This window comes from Marmota marmota, unplaced genomic scaffold (assembly GCF_001458135.2).
Source record: "Marmota marmota marmota unplaced genomic scaffold, marMar, whole genome shotgun sequence".
Classification (NCBI taxonomy): Eukaryota; Metazoa; Chordata; class Mammalia; order Rodentia; family Sciuridae; genus Marmota; species Marmota marmota.
Genome location: NW_025999982.1, coordinates 22217126 through 22230676, shown reverse-complemented (window position 1 = coordinate 22230676; position 13551 = coordinate 22217126). Strand labels below are relative to the sequence as shown.

Sequence of the window (13551 nt, the reverse complement as noted above, 5' to 3'; positions counted from 1 at the left end):
AGGAAAGAATTAAGCCCTAAATGTCTTAACTCCACATTTTTGGAAGTAAAAGTAGATACTTACTATGGCATATTATATTAGGTATTTCAGTATTAGTTCTCCACTGTGTATTTTAGAAAATACCTTTACTTTTTTTCACTCTTCTCTTCACTATGTATTAAAATAGTTTATTTTTCCTCCATTTTGGTAGTATAAAAGTAGCTTGTAATCATTTTACAGATTCATTTATCAAATAAAAGTGAGATCAAATATTTAATGAACTATGATTTGCCATATTATATAAATCTTTTGAATAATATATCAAATTAACTGATAAAAAAGAACTCTTATTATTATATTATAACACATTATATTTTTAAGACTTTTGGTTGATTTCTGCTAAAACTTTGCTTCTCAATAATTTTATTTAAATCTTCCATGCTATTAAAAGAAAGAATTCTCTGTGTACACTTTTTTTTAATTTAAAAAAAGCCATATAATAACTGGAAAATAAACTAAAAATAATTCACTCTTCCCATGGTTTTGTGAAAAGAATGTTTCTCCTTTCTTAAAATAAATGAGGGCTATACAACCAACTGCTAACCAATCTTTTGGGGGCATGTGAGAAATGATGTCGGTAAAGCTCATAGGGCCTCTGGGGAAAGGTGCTATATAAAGACTAGAGCTATTAAAAAATCAGGGCTTTTGTGGAGGTAAACCACAATTCTTAGTATGAGATTCATATTTCAGCCAGCAGAAAATATTAGGGCCCAGGATAAACCATCTGTTGGGCTTGTCATGCCTGAGCTAGCGAGCCCCTCATTTGAGACCCAAGTCCATGGAAGGAGACTTGCCATTATTCATCACCTCATCTCTGCCCTTCATGCAGTCAAAGATTTTAACATTTTGGGCAACTTCCACAATCGTGAACAAACCTTGATCCTGCTCCTTTATGACTCTCCGTCTCTTGGTCCCCAGGCTCTCCTTCCTGGAGTGTCATGGGCTTCAGTTCCCAAAGGTTTGTGTGTGTTTTTCTTGTCATGCCTTTAGTCATCCTGCCTGTGTTTGTGACCAAATATCCCTATTCCTTTTCTAATCCCCACCATGTTCTCAAACTGTAGGGTATTACAGACTCTCTGTACAATTTTTAGAAACAATGTCAACTCTTTTAAAAAGCTCTTCCCCTTTAAACTTCTCCACTCCTTGTGTACCCCAGTCAGAGAGGAAAATGAATTTCTTCTGCTGCTATAAGTTACCAGGATCCTTACCACGTTACTCATCCTCAGAAAACTCACAGTTCACATCCCTGTGTCAGGGTATGTTCCCCAGTGCTCTCCTTGGATTTTATGTCTCCAGTGTGTCTGTTTTCCTTTCCTTCACCAGCAAAAAATCATATGCTTGTTTACATATATTATTCATTTTTCCTTCTCTTATTTTTATAAATTTTAATATTAAAATAATTATAAATATACTTGATGTAAAACCAAGTGGTTATGTTTAAATTACTCTTATAAATGCCAGTATACAGATGAGAATGGAAAATTCTAACAAAGCATTGCATAAGAAGCTTTGTTTGCTAAAAAGAACTCAAGAATTACTGTGAAGAATCACTTAAAAATCTTACCTTGCACTTCACAGTTCAAAGAAATATTTTTCAAATACCCCTTAACAGTGAGTTTCCATTACCACTGAAACAGTTTTAAATCACAGCTTTTCCTTGTTTTTGTTTAAGTTTATAAGGCCATGTAAACCATTTTAAAATTTGAGCAGAAATGTTAAATTACATTTGTGGTATTTCATATCTGTGGCTTATATGTGGAAATGGGTCTATGTTTTTAATACAAAACTGAAAAGTATGCAAAATTTTCATCAAAGTATAACAAAGTTGAAATTATAACTAGATTACAATATGCTTAATTTAAGGCTACACTGAATTAAAGTATATATGGAATTTAAGTAGACAAAATTCTATCTTCCCTACATTTCTTAAAATTTCATGTAAACATGATTTAGTCTATATGCTGGGTAGCAAGTTCTGGACGTTTTAAATCATCCCTTTCCAAAAAGAGTAAAATTTCAGTATAATTTAGAGTAACAGAATCTGTAATTGAAAAGTATCAGAACCAAAGTTAACCACAGGTTGAAAATAAGTGAAGATCAAGTAGATATGTGAATGAGAAACAATGAACTGATTTGTCTTCCATGAAGTAGTCTATAAAGGATGCTGGAAGTCTTTCTCTGAAAGTCTTTCTCTGAATGAATGAAAGATAATTTGTGCATCAGTTTCATCACAGGTGTTTTGGGTTAAACAGTCATTGCTGTGGGTTTATAGGAGAAAAACCAAAGTTGGATTCTTGCTAACATCTCCGAATGATATCAACGTTTAGACTCTGATAAATCCTCAAATGAGCATTTTTCAAACTGTGTATCCTACAAGGAAACTAAATGCTCATATTTGGAACCACTTATCCTTATAACATCAACATATGTCTAAAGAACTGTTTTATGTCAGAATCTCCTTTAATAACCGTGTTTTAAAAGAAATAAACAATTTGAATGCCACATTTTGCAAAATGAATGGTCTGAAATACAAAACCAGTGAGTTTGGGATGGATCTTTGGTTCACCAGCTGACCTCCATTAATATAAATTTGAAATAATCTCAGTTGGGTTCTTATGAAAGGGATATCCTGGGACTTTACTCAAATCTATACTCTGTCCCAGTACTCAGATAAAGTCCTAAGGGTCAGAGTGTTAGAACTGGAAGTCGGCAAAATTTAGTAGCCTCACAAACTTTAGTCTTAATTCCTGTAAGCATTTCTTTAGAAGATACCAACCCAACCCTACCTTTATTCATATTTATCAACAAAACAAAAAATAAAAAAACAAAACCAAAAACTTTCTTTTACCTTGCTATCTTTACAATAAGCTTGAGGTGAAAACAAAATGGCCAAGGTACAAATAGTTCTATAAAACCTTTCCATAAGCAAAAAATTATTGGACATCTCAATACCAAACTCTGGACTCCTATAAATTTTTCATTACTCCTTGTACTTCATCATCCAAGCATTCCATAATCCATAAACTCGGGATAACGAGATACAAACTGCCATCAGTGAGATCAGTGGAAGACTGGCACATTCTTCAAAGAATCTGTTCTATATCCTCTTCATCATCTCCTCTCCTTTTCCACTTGTGTGGGAGAACACAAGTGCATCTCTGCTTGAACAATTCCCAGCAAACATGTTCTTCACTTCCTGTTATCACTCCTGATGTTTACCAGATCGCAGCCTTACCCCAATCCTGGTGTACATCATAAACACATGTGTATTCCATAGGGATTTTTTTCTTGCTCTGAGAGCATATTCCAAAGGGAGTTTTCATCCCATGACTGGGCATCTCTTGCTCTAGTGCAATTGCCAGGGTGCCTGAAGAATGTCATTGCTGTCTGATTACTATTCTGATCAATTACCTTCTCTTTTCTGGAGTCTATGCTGATGCCACACGGGAGCAGATGCGTGATTTCGAGCTTGTTCCATTGCTGCCATCCTCTCCCATTGCGAAACTGCTCAGAAGCTGTTTGTCTAATGTAGGGAGAATATTTTTCTACTACTGTGTCACATTCTGTTAATCAAGTGCCAAAGTAGTGCTACCTTGTCCTCCCACTATGTTACAGAGACTTTGGATTAAAGAGTTCATTAGATTTTCTTTGAATCTCTTTCCTTTAAAAATTAGAAATTCAACCATTGGAGCTATGCCAGAAGTAACTGAATTTATAGGCTCAAAAATCACTACTTCCTTTTGCTCCCTGAGATATTGTTATTGTTTGAATCTATGCTTTCGGGGTTCACCTTTCCCTTAGGTTGACTTTTTGCCCATGAAGTAGCTCCTCTTCATTCAAATACATGTCTGTTAAATTAAAACTACCAATGTTCTCGCTATATCTAAACATGGCTGAAACCACAGTGACTAAACTTGAAATCTAGCTGGTTTGGTTACCATACTTTTATTTTAATGCTCATTTTATAAATGGTCTATCTTACTTTTGGTTGTGTTGTCAATGTCTCCATCTGTCTAAACTAGAAACCAATCAAAAATAAGGGTCAGCTCTGAAAAGCATATCCATGGTGGTACACAGACCATGTATAGTTTTCCTTAATCAAAATGCTTTAGGTAGTCATCTTTAATTATGTATTTGTAATATCTTAAAACATACTATATATTTAATAACAAAATTGAAAATGTTCAAATAAACTTTTATAAAGTATTCACTATTTTAATATATGCAATATAGACTGGATTCCTGTCAGTATTTTAAACAAAAGTAATTGTTCAGCCACTCAAAAAGCTTTAGTTAATATAATCAGTGTAGGTATACTATGTCTTAAGAAGTAGGCTAAATAGTTAATGCTTCTGTGTGTAGTTCAAGACCAAGGGTAACTGAGCAAGCACTAACTTATGGAATCTTAATAGTCACCTCATTGCTGGAGTAAAAAGGAAACCAAGAGGAAACTTAATAATATTAAAAGTTATTTTAAAGGGAGTTCACATTGATTTGAAGGGTACTTTGCTTCACATACAATATCTACCTTTGTAAAACCTAAGAAACCCATATTTGTAGCATACATCTTTATAGTTTTCAGAACATAAATTTTAGAGTAGTATTATTTCTCCATAGATAAAAATTAAAAGATTGAAAGTCTTTGGAGTAAAAATAAAAGAAACCCTCTTGCAAACCAAAGGAAACTTGGAACTTTGAGTTAAGTGCATATTTAACTTTAAAAGGGTCAGTGTGTGTAGTAATGAATGGAAAACTGATTTTATTATATTCCATTTGTGAACATCTAGCAGCAACCTATTTCAGCATTAGAAAGATCATATATTAAAAATGATTTCTGTAGTCATCAATGTATACAAGTAAAAATTTAGTTCCTGTTAAATTAACACTTCATTAAAACATCAAAATAAAAGCTTTGACAAATACTTTTTTATGTCATACTCCAAGACAGAAAAAAGTTAGAAAATTTGAAGAACAGATTGCCAGTTATTCTATTCTGTAACAGTTAAGTTTCTCAGTTCTTTTTTTTCTTTCTTTCTTTCTTTCTTTCTTTTCTTTTGCTGAGCTCTCTGTCACTGGAAACATCTTAAACCAATTTCAAGTGCTACACCTGAATAAACATGTTGTAAAAGTGTTTATGTATTGAAGTGGGTCAGTTCAAGGTATGGTATTTGGCTGGAACTTCTAATTTCTCTTTTTACAGCAAAAGGGCTGCCAGAAGGAGGAAGTCTGAGCTGAATTAATACATTTGTTACAGTGGAAGTAGAATGGAAACTACTCTGACCACAAATCAAACTGCCTCTTTCATTTATGCCAGTGATAGAGTTTTTCTAAGAAATGTAGACTCTGGCATAGAGCCACTGTAAGTTTGCATTTAAAAGAGAAATCTATATGCTTATTTGTTCAAGGTTTACTGCTTTGATTATTTGTAAGTCCTTTTTCTAGTAGGACTGAATGTAGTGGCATTTGTGAGGCAGATGACCATTTTAATACTTGTATGCATTAGATAATTTTCCCCAGTATGTTGTAGTACAGTTGTTGAGGACACCTATGCTGCCTGAACTGGGGCAGACTCTCTTTTAAAAATCAATATCTCCACATTTAAAGGACCTCTGTGTCCTTCCCAACAGCTGCATAGTCTCACATGACACAATCTCATATTCTGACAGTAGACGCTCTCTGCACAATACAAGTATACACAAAAGTGTTTATGCTGCCAAAATAAATTTTGTTAAGAGCAAGGGTTTATTTGCTAAAATGCCATTGATGCTGTTTCAGGACTTGTTTTCTTTTTCTTTCTTCTAAGGTGGGTCAGGTCTTATAATGGACGGAGACTGCTCCACAGACTTTACAGAATAAATATTTTAAGAAAACATGCACAATTCTCAGGGGGAAAGCCGGAGTCAATCATGCACATATTTCAAACCACATTATAAATTATTCTTACAGGATTGGTAGTGTCCATATCTAAGTAGTAACTTTGTATAAGTTTTGAGTAATTCTCAACTAAATTTACAACTTAAGGTTAAATAATTCATCCTCTTTGAGTGACTTTTAGGGAACCAGATATCAGTCAATGGTTTTCTTTGTATACATAGATATTATATATAAGTTGATATAGTACTTCTATAATTTTTACATAGACTATATTTAATTTTTAGTGACAATTATTTTAAATTAGAAAAGGCTAACAAAAGTGAATTATAAAAATTCACCTGAACATTTTTCTCTTTCCTGAGAGTCTCCAGACTTGGTTTGCTTCTTTTGAAACTTTTTCAATAAACATTATTCAGGTATGTCAAACTCAGGAGAGGAATTCTAAAATTTCCTAGTTTACTTCAAGATACTTCATAATGAGGATGAAGTGCAACTTAAAAGCAAACCTCCAACCCTGGAAGGGTCTTCCAGAATGACCTGTGAAGAGCTTTAAGTAGAGCACAGAGTTCTCAAGTTTGCTAAAGCCCTGGGCAGAGGCGAAGGCGGAAAGGCTCTCAGCGTTAATTACTACCTGAAAGGCTGAAATTAGCTGGAGAAAGTAGAAACACCTTCTAGGCATTCAGTTTTTACCACTTAGAGGAAAATTATGAGGTCTTTAGTGTGGAAGAGTCTGCAGATGAGATTTCTGGAATTTTTATTCAATGTGGACATTTCCAGGCTGATGGGTAGTCAAACCTTTCTAGGAGTGTCCCTGACTTTGAGGTCTGAGAAGGTGTCAATGAGTGAATGTGGCCCAAGGGTGTTCTGTGGTGAAAGAATGATCACAATAAAAAATTAAGCATGAATGTTTGTCTGTAATAGTAACCCCATGAATGATAAGAAACTTGGCCTATAAAGAAAAAGAAATTCTGATACTGCTTTAAAACTTTTGCCTTTTTCAAAGTACCTTCAGAATTGATTCACATCAGGTAAATTTTATCTCGTAAAATAATTCCTTGTGCGTTGTATTCTAGGACGCAGTATCAATGTGAAATCTGCTGGTCTTGTGGGAAGACATGGGCCTCAATCAAAACAACCATTCATGGTGGCCTTCTTCAAGGCCAGTGAGGTACTTCTTAGATCAGTGAGAGCGGCCAACAAACGGAAAAATCAAAACCGCAATAAATCCAGCTCTCATCAGGACTCCTCCAGGATGTCCAGTGCTGGAGGTAAGATAAAACTAGAGCAGCAGTTGTGCATAGAGAGTTATGGGGTCATATGTTGCAAATCAAGTAGCCACAATAAATTTATCCTATGTATAGACCTTCATTTGGTATATTAAATCTTCCAGTGATGTTTCTAGCATCCCTAGAATGTTTCATCAGTGAATCACTCAGTAATTCATTTCAAAATAAGTAGGACTTGTCTTCATATGTTGAAAGATTCAGTTCAAATTAAAATCAAACTGACATTAATTAAATTATGAAATGGCTAGATCAACAAAGTCAAGCCCAAACTAAATGACATAACTTGCTTCGTTTAACCTCCCCAGGGCCTCTAAATATGGATGATCAACCAGGAAAATCAGCATAAATTCTTCTGTTTAGTACTATTTTCTAAATTCTTACTCTTTAGTACTTAAATAGGGATCATGCAACTCATTTCTTATCTGAATATAGGAACAGGATAGATTATATGATAATTAACATAATATTTATATTTCCATAAATTATTTGGAGGACTGTTATTTGGTGTATGACTGCATATATATATATATATATATATATATATATATATATATATATATATATAAAATGTATGGCAAAATATTGATGTTCAACTGATATCAGTGTACTAGGAGTTTAATCTGTTATTTAATAGAAGAGGAGATAAAATTACAAGTGATCAGAACGCATCTAACTACCAGAATCTAAAGTGACTAAATCAGGCTAATTATACCAAGAAGAACTTTAGTGAGTCCAGGCTACAAACAAGTTTGAATAACTTGTTCTTAGATGAAAATGATGGCTATTTTATTCCAAGAAATTATTTTTATCTATAAAAATATGTTTGAACAGTGATTCACCTAGAACAAAGTATTGGTTCATTTATACAATATGTATTCATTTTTGTTAATATCCCCTGAATCATGCCAGGGACAATGGGTGAGCTGGTACCCAAATAGACATCATCCCTTCATGTGGTATTTCTGCAAATTACAATTGTAATTTGAAATTGCCTTTGACATTGTTCCCCAAATATTCATTTTCCCAGGTTTCTTGAAAATGAAAAAATCATCCAGCAGCTATTTATTACTCACATTTATTATGTATGAGTGTTTAGATAAGAAATAGATTGTAAAAACTTTATTTTTTGTTTTTATTTTTCTGCATCTGAAATTTTCCACAAAAATACTAAATGAAATTCAGTGAAGATTTCCCAAAGTGTAAGCACCAGGAGAATCATGTTATAATGAAGTCCCTTTCGTGTCCAGCAACAGAGGCAGGAGGGAAGAATTATGCATAGAAGAATTATACATTATACTGAATTAAATACTACATAAAAATGATGTTTTAAAATAATTTTCCACCAAAGACATTTAACCCCTCTTTTATTTGAGAGTAAACATGATATTATGCTGTGTTACAAAGCTATTTTGTAAAGATCTTCATAAGATATTTAGTTTGGCAAAAAGTTGTAATTGCTTAATATGAAGAGGGAGAAAAATAACTTTCCAAGACCCTTTCTTCCTTGTAAATACTAGCCTGTCAAAGTTGTATATTTTTCTTTTCATGTAGAATGGCTCTAAATTTGGTTAAAATGTTTTTAATTTAATGTAGCAGACTGCATTAAGAGAAGGGTTGGCTAAACTTTGAATAGAATAGTAAATAATTTTTGAGGAAATTACAAAGAGAAAAGTAGAAGTCACATGCTTAGTATTAGAATTCCTAATTACTCTGGCAGAGGAGTTCCAGCAATTGAAATCATCAAAGTCCTTTTCCCTATTGGCTAACTCTATTTATCTTCTTCCTGGCCACAAGTAACAAATGTACTTCTATACCCATAGATGAATAAAACACATGGAGCAGAAATCACGTAACTTTTCACCAGTTTCCTAACACCATTTAGAGTACAAAATTATTCTAATATAGACCAATATTTTCTTTTTTAAAAGTTTGTCATTGGCAACCATTTCTGTGAAATATGTGGTAGATAGTTTTGGAGCATGTTCATATTTTGATAATAAGAAGAAAGAAGGTAGCTGGTTTGTGTCTATGAGACTTAACCTTTCAATAGGTAATAATCAAGGGAACTGGGAAAAGCCTCATAGGATTTGGCCTAAAAGACAGGGGTTTAAGGAAAAGGAACACTTAGTATAAACAGAAAATTTGATACTTAGGGGACTTGAAATGCCAATGAAAATTTTAAATTATCTGAATATAAATAATAAATGCTATAACAGTACCAGGCTTTTACAATAAAATACTGTTTAAAGGATCATTGGCTAAGAAGGAATAGAAGGTGGCTTTTAGGGAAGAGAGTTGTATTCCATGTTTAGTTGCATCTATCTTTCTTGTCTTTTTTTTTCTCCCTCCCTCCCTTTCTCCCTCCCTCCCTTTCTTCCTCCCTCCCTTTCTTTCTCCCTCCCTATTTCCCTCCCTCCCTCCTTCCTTTCCATCCTTCAAAGCATATCATTAAATGTTGAAAATATCAAATAGCACAGGATACAGGAGGATTAAAATCCAAGTTATTTTTGCTGTCCTTACCCTCATTTCTTCCCTCTTTCAAATTGCTGTCCTCTGATTTCTTAATGCATTTATTCTTCCATATCCCCATGAGAAAGCTTAGAACAGTGTATAGCACATAGTGGAAGTACCCCGAATCCCTATGGAATAAGTTTATGTGCTGATTGCATGGGGGAAATTAGCTTCCTTAAAAACCATTGCATCTAGGTTTTCTGCAAAAACTGCCCACCTCTCCATTGTTTTTCTTCAAGGTTTTGGCAAGAAGTTTGAGCCAGGCATTCTGTGGGAGATATTGCCTATTTAACATTAAGGCAACACAATGAATATTCCCTTGAAATTTGAATATGTGTGGGAAAGAAATGGAAGCAATAGCTGAATTTTAAGGTAGCTACTCTTTAAAATATGAAGACACTAGATTGGTAGGACCTTTAAGGAACTACTTAAAGAACTAGTTCTAAGAACTACATAAAATGCTGAAAACAATTAGCAGGGAAAATAGTAAGTCCTGTTGTTTTAGTCATCTTCTTCATTGCTATAACCAAAAGATCTGTCAAAAATAATTAGATGTGAAAAGTTTATTTTGGGGCTCATGGTTACAGAAGCCTAAGTTTATAGACAACCAGATCTATTGTTCCTGCCCTGAGGTGTGGCAAAACATCAAGGCAGATGAGTGTGGCAGAGAGGCTCAGGGCATTACACAAGGAAGCAGAGAGACATAGACAGCTACATTCTTGAGGGATAAAATATATATCCCAAAGGCACATCCCCAAAGACTCACCTTCTCCATCCACACCCTGCCTGCCTACAGTTATCACCTAGTTAATCCCCATTAGTGGAATAATGCATGGATTAAATTAAGGTTCTCATAATACAATCTTTTCACCTCTAAACTGTCTTGCATTCTCACACATGAATATTTTGGGATCACTTTATATCTAAATCATAACACATGTCATTACAGGATGGTGAAAAAGATTATTTATAGCATGTTCACTACTAAGGATTCTTGAAAGTGGGTCAAAGTATGTGGTGGCCTTGCCTAAAATTATGGTGTTTCTTAGGGTAATTCTTTCATACAGTTTCTGAATGAAAAATTCTACACTTACTTCTCAATTTAAAAAATTTTATTTATTTTTTTAAATTTTAATTTGTTATATATAACATCAGAATGCATTGCAATTCATATTACACATATAGAGCACAATTTTCATATCTCTGTACATTTACTTCTCAATTTTTATAGGCATTGTCTCTTGCCTAATAGATTTTATATAAATCCATGTCTCTTGACATAACAGATACTAATTAAAACAAGAAAATAGAATTTTTTGGAATTATTTCTTCAAAATATTTTATATTACATAATTAATGTACTCTTTAGTATTTAAAAATAATAAAATCATAATGTTTTCCCTTATTGATTCTTCCATGATGTTGCCCTGCTCTACTGATATTAACATGCTAGGTGTACTTCCAAATTTTTTCTCCACATACATTTTCTCTCTCTGTCTCTTGAGATACTAAATATTGATTCCAAAGCTTCCCACATACCAGACAAGCACTCTACCACTGAGCTACATCCTCAGACCTTTTTAAAATTATATTTTGAGATGTTACAGGGTCTCACAGGATTGTCACAGGGTTTCACTAAATTGCCAGACTGTCCTCAAACTCAGTGATCCTTCTGACTTAAACTCCTGAGTAAATGAATCTCTTATTCACATTATTTATATAGAATTAACATTAATAACTATTATCTGTTCCATGAATCATGCAAAATTCAGATACCATTCCTAAAAAAATAATTATTTTAATGCATATAATATGCAGTCAGCTAGCTTTATCTGTGCATTTTTTCATTTAGTTATGTATTGTCTATCTTTAATATAATCTTGGCTCTACCACTCTACAGTCATATAATCTTGGATTAGACATGAATTACTTACCTGAGGAAAAACATAGACTTTTTTTTTTGGAAAGTGGAGGGATGGATGAAACCATTGCAGACAGATGTACACGGTTCCAGGATTATGTACATGTGTTGAATGGGTAGTATATGCAAACATTTCTTTGTGAGAAGAGTAGAATATCAACTAGGAAGCTATGCTTAGGCCCTAAACCATAATACATATAATCAGAGACATATGAAGAAAGAGCTGAAAATGTAACTCAGTAGCAGAGGACTTGCCTACACAAGGTAGTGAGTTCAATTCTCAGTAATGCAAAAAATCAAAAGTCCATAAAGAAAAAATAAGAGATGTGTGAGGTGAACAGAAATGAAGTATTATCCTAGGATTCAAAGTTACTGGAAGAAGACAGTGTGGAAGGATGAGGTAACCAAGAGTGCAAAGGGCTTTCACTAGGCTATTAAAACTAGAATAGTGAAGTGGGCCAAGTAATGGGGCTTTGTGGACCAATCTAACATAAGATCTGAGGGAGAAATAAAGAAAATCAAGATTCTTTCTAAATTTTCAGGTATGGGCTGATGATATATTTCAGGTATGGTGACTGATGATCCTGTTAACTAAAATAGTGTTGAAACAAAGTAAGGTCAAAAGTAGAAATAGTCAAATGGATAAAGAAAATGTGGTATATATACACAATGGTGTTCTACTGAGCCAAAAAGAAGAATAAATCTATGTCATTTGATGGCATATGGATGGAAATGGAGAACATCATACTGAATGAAATAAGCCAGACTCAGAAAGTCAAGGGTTGAATGTTTCTCTCATATGTGGAAGCTAGAGAGAAAGCTAAAATAAAATGGGATCTCTATAAAATAGAAGGGCAAATAGTAGAGTAGAAGCAGGAGACTAAGAGGGAGGGGAGGCAAAGGGGAAGAAATGGGAAATGAACTTAATGAAATTATATCATGTGCATGTATGAATGTATCACAATATATTCCAATTCCACATATATAACTGAAATGCACAAACAAATAAATAAAAGAAGGAAGATCAATAGAGTAGAGGATCAAGGGGAGGAAAATGGGGAGGGAAGGGAATAGTACTTGGGATTGAAATGGAGAAAACTATTTTATGTATTTATTATATACATTTCTATTATGTAGAAAATTATTCATATGTCAAAATAAATACCACTATTATGCATAATTTCAATGTACTAAAAATTAAAAATGGAAACAAAAAATAAAAAGCAGAAATTAGAGGCATCTGGGAAATTTTTCAATTAGAAGTCTTGCAACCAATTGGAAGCTAAATATTTTGCTTAAGTTTTTATTCCAGTGGGTTCTCAGGTGAAGATGTTAATTGGGTCATTCAGATGTATGACTTGCTGAGCAGAATTAAGGAAATAAACCAGACAGTTATTAGTTTAGGGTGTCTGTTTTATGTCACCCATTCATACCTAGACAAGCACAGATATCCTTATATTAGGAAATAACATAAATTGTTCCTGGTTTGTGCATATATTCAAACAGTTAATTTGCTGGGGTGGAATGTGGTGAATAAACTGGAGTAGCTATAATATTTTTAAATCCCCTTCTTTGGATGGGATTGCTGTTGTTTGTCAGTTTATCACATATTTCTCTACTCCCAAGGTCATATCAAATCTACGTTACAGAATAGTCTGTTGCTGTAGCATCATTCTTTCTTTTGTGCCTCTTTAACAGACCTTCCTTTACTGTCATTGTCCATTGGCTGCAAGTAAAGTCCTTTGTTCTAATGCTGCAGGTGCTGACTTCCTTTTCCCTTTGGGCACTGGGAATGAGAAAACTAACATCCTGTCTTGCTGTAAAGCTGTTGTGATGCTTAAATGCTAAATTCTATTTTGAATGTATGATCTCTCTCTCTCTCTCTCTCTCTCTCTCTCTCTCTCTCTCTCTCTCTCTCTC

At 33.7% G+C, this 13551-nt stretch overlaps 1 protein-coding gene across 2 annotated transcripts in view; it reads left to right on the top strand.

Moving 5' to 3' along the window:
* Positions 1 to 13551, top strand: part of Bmp5 (bone morphogenetic protein 5) — a 109936-nt gene that overhangs the window by 86696 nt on the left and 9689 nt on the right. For both annotated transcript variants that reach the window (XR_007348530.1, XM_015487871.2), the window contains exon 4: positions 6987 to 7181. Coding sequence is in view for 1 of the 2 variants with exons in the window: in XM_015487871.2 (XP_015343357.1) it covers positions 6987 to 7181 (195 nt within the window). In the remaining variant the exon portion in view is untranslated. The remainder of the gene's footprint in view (positions 1 to 6986; positions 7182 to 13551) is intronic.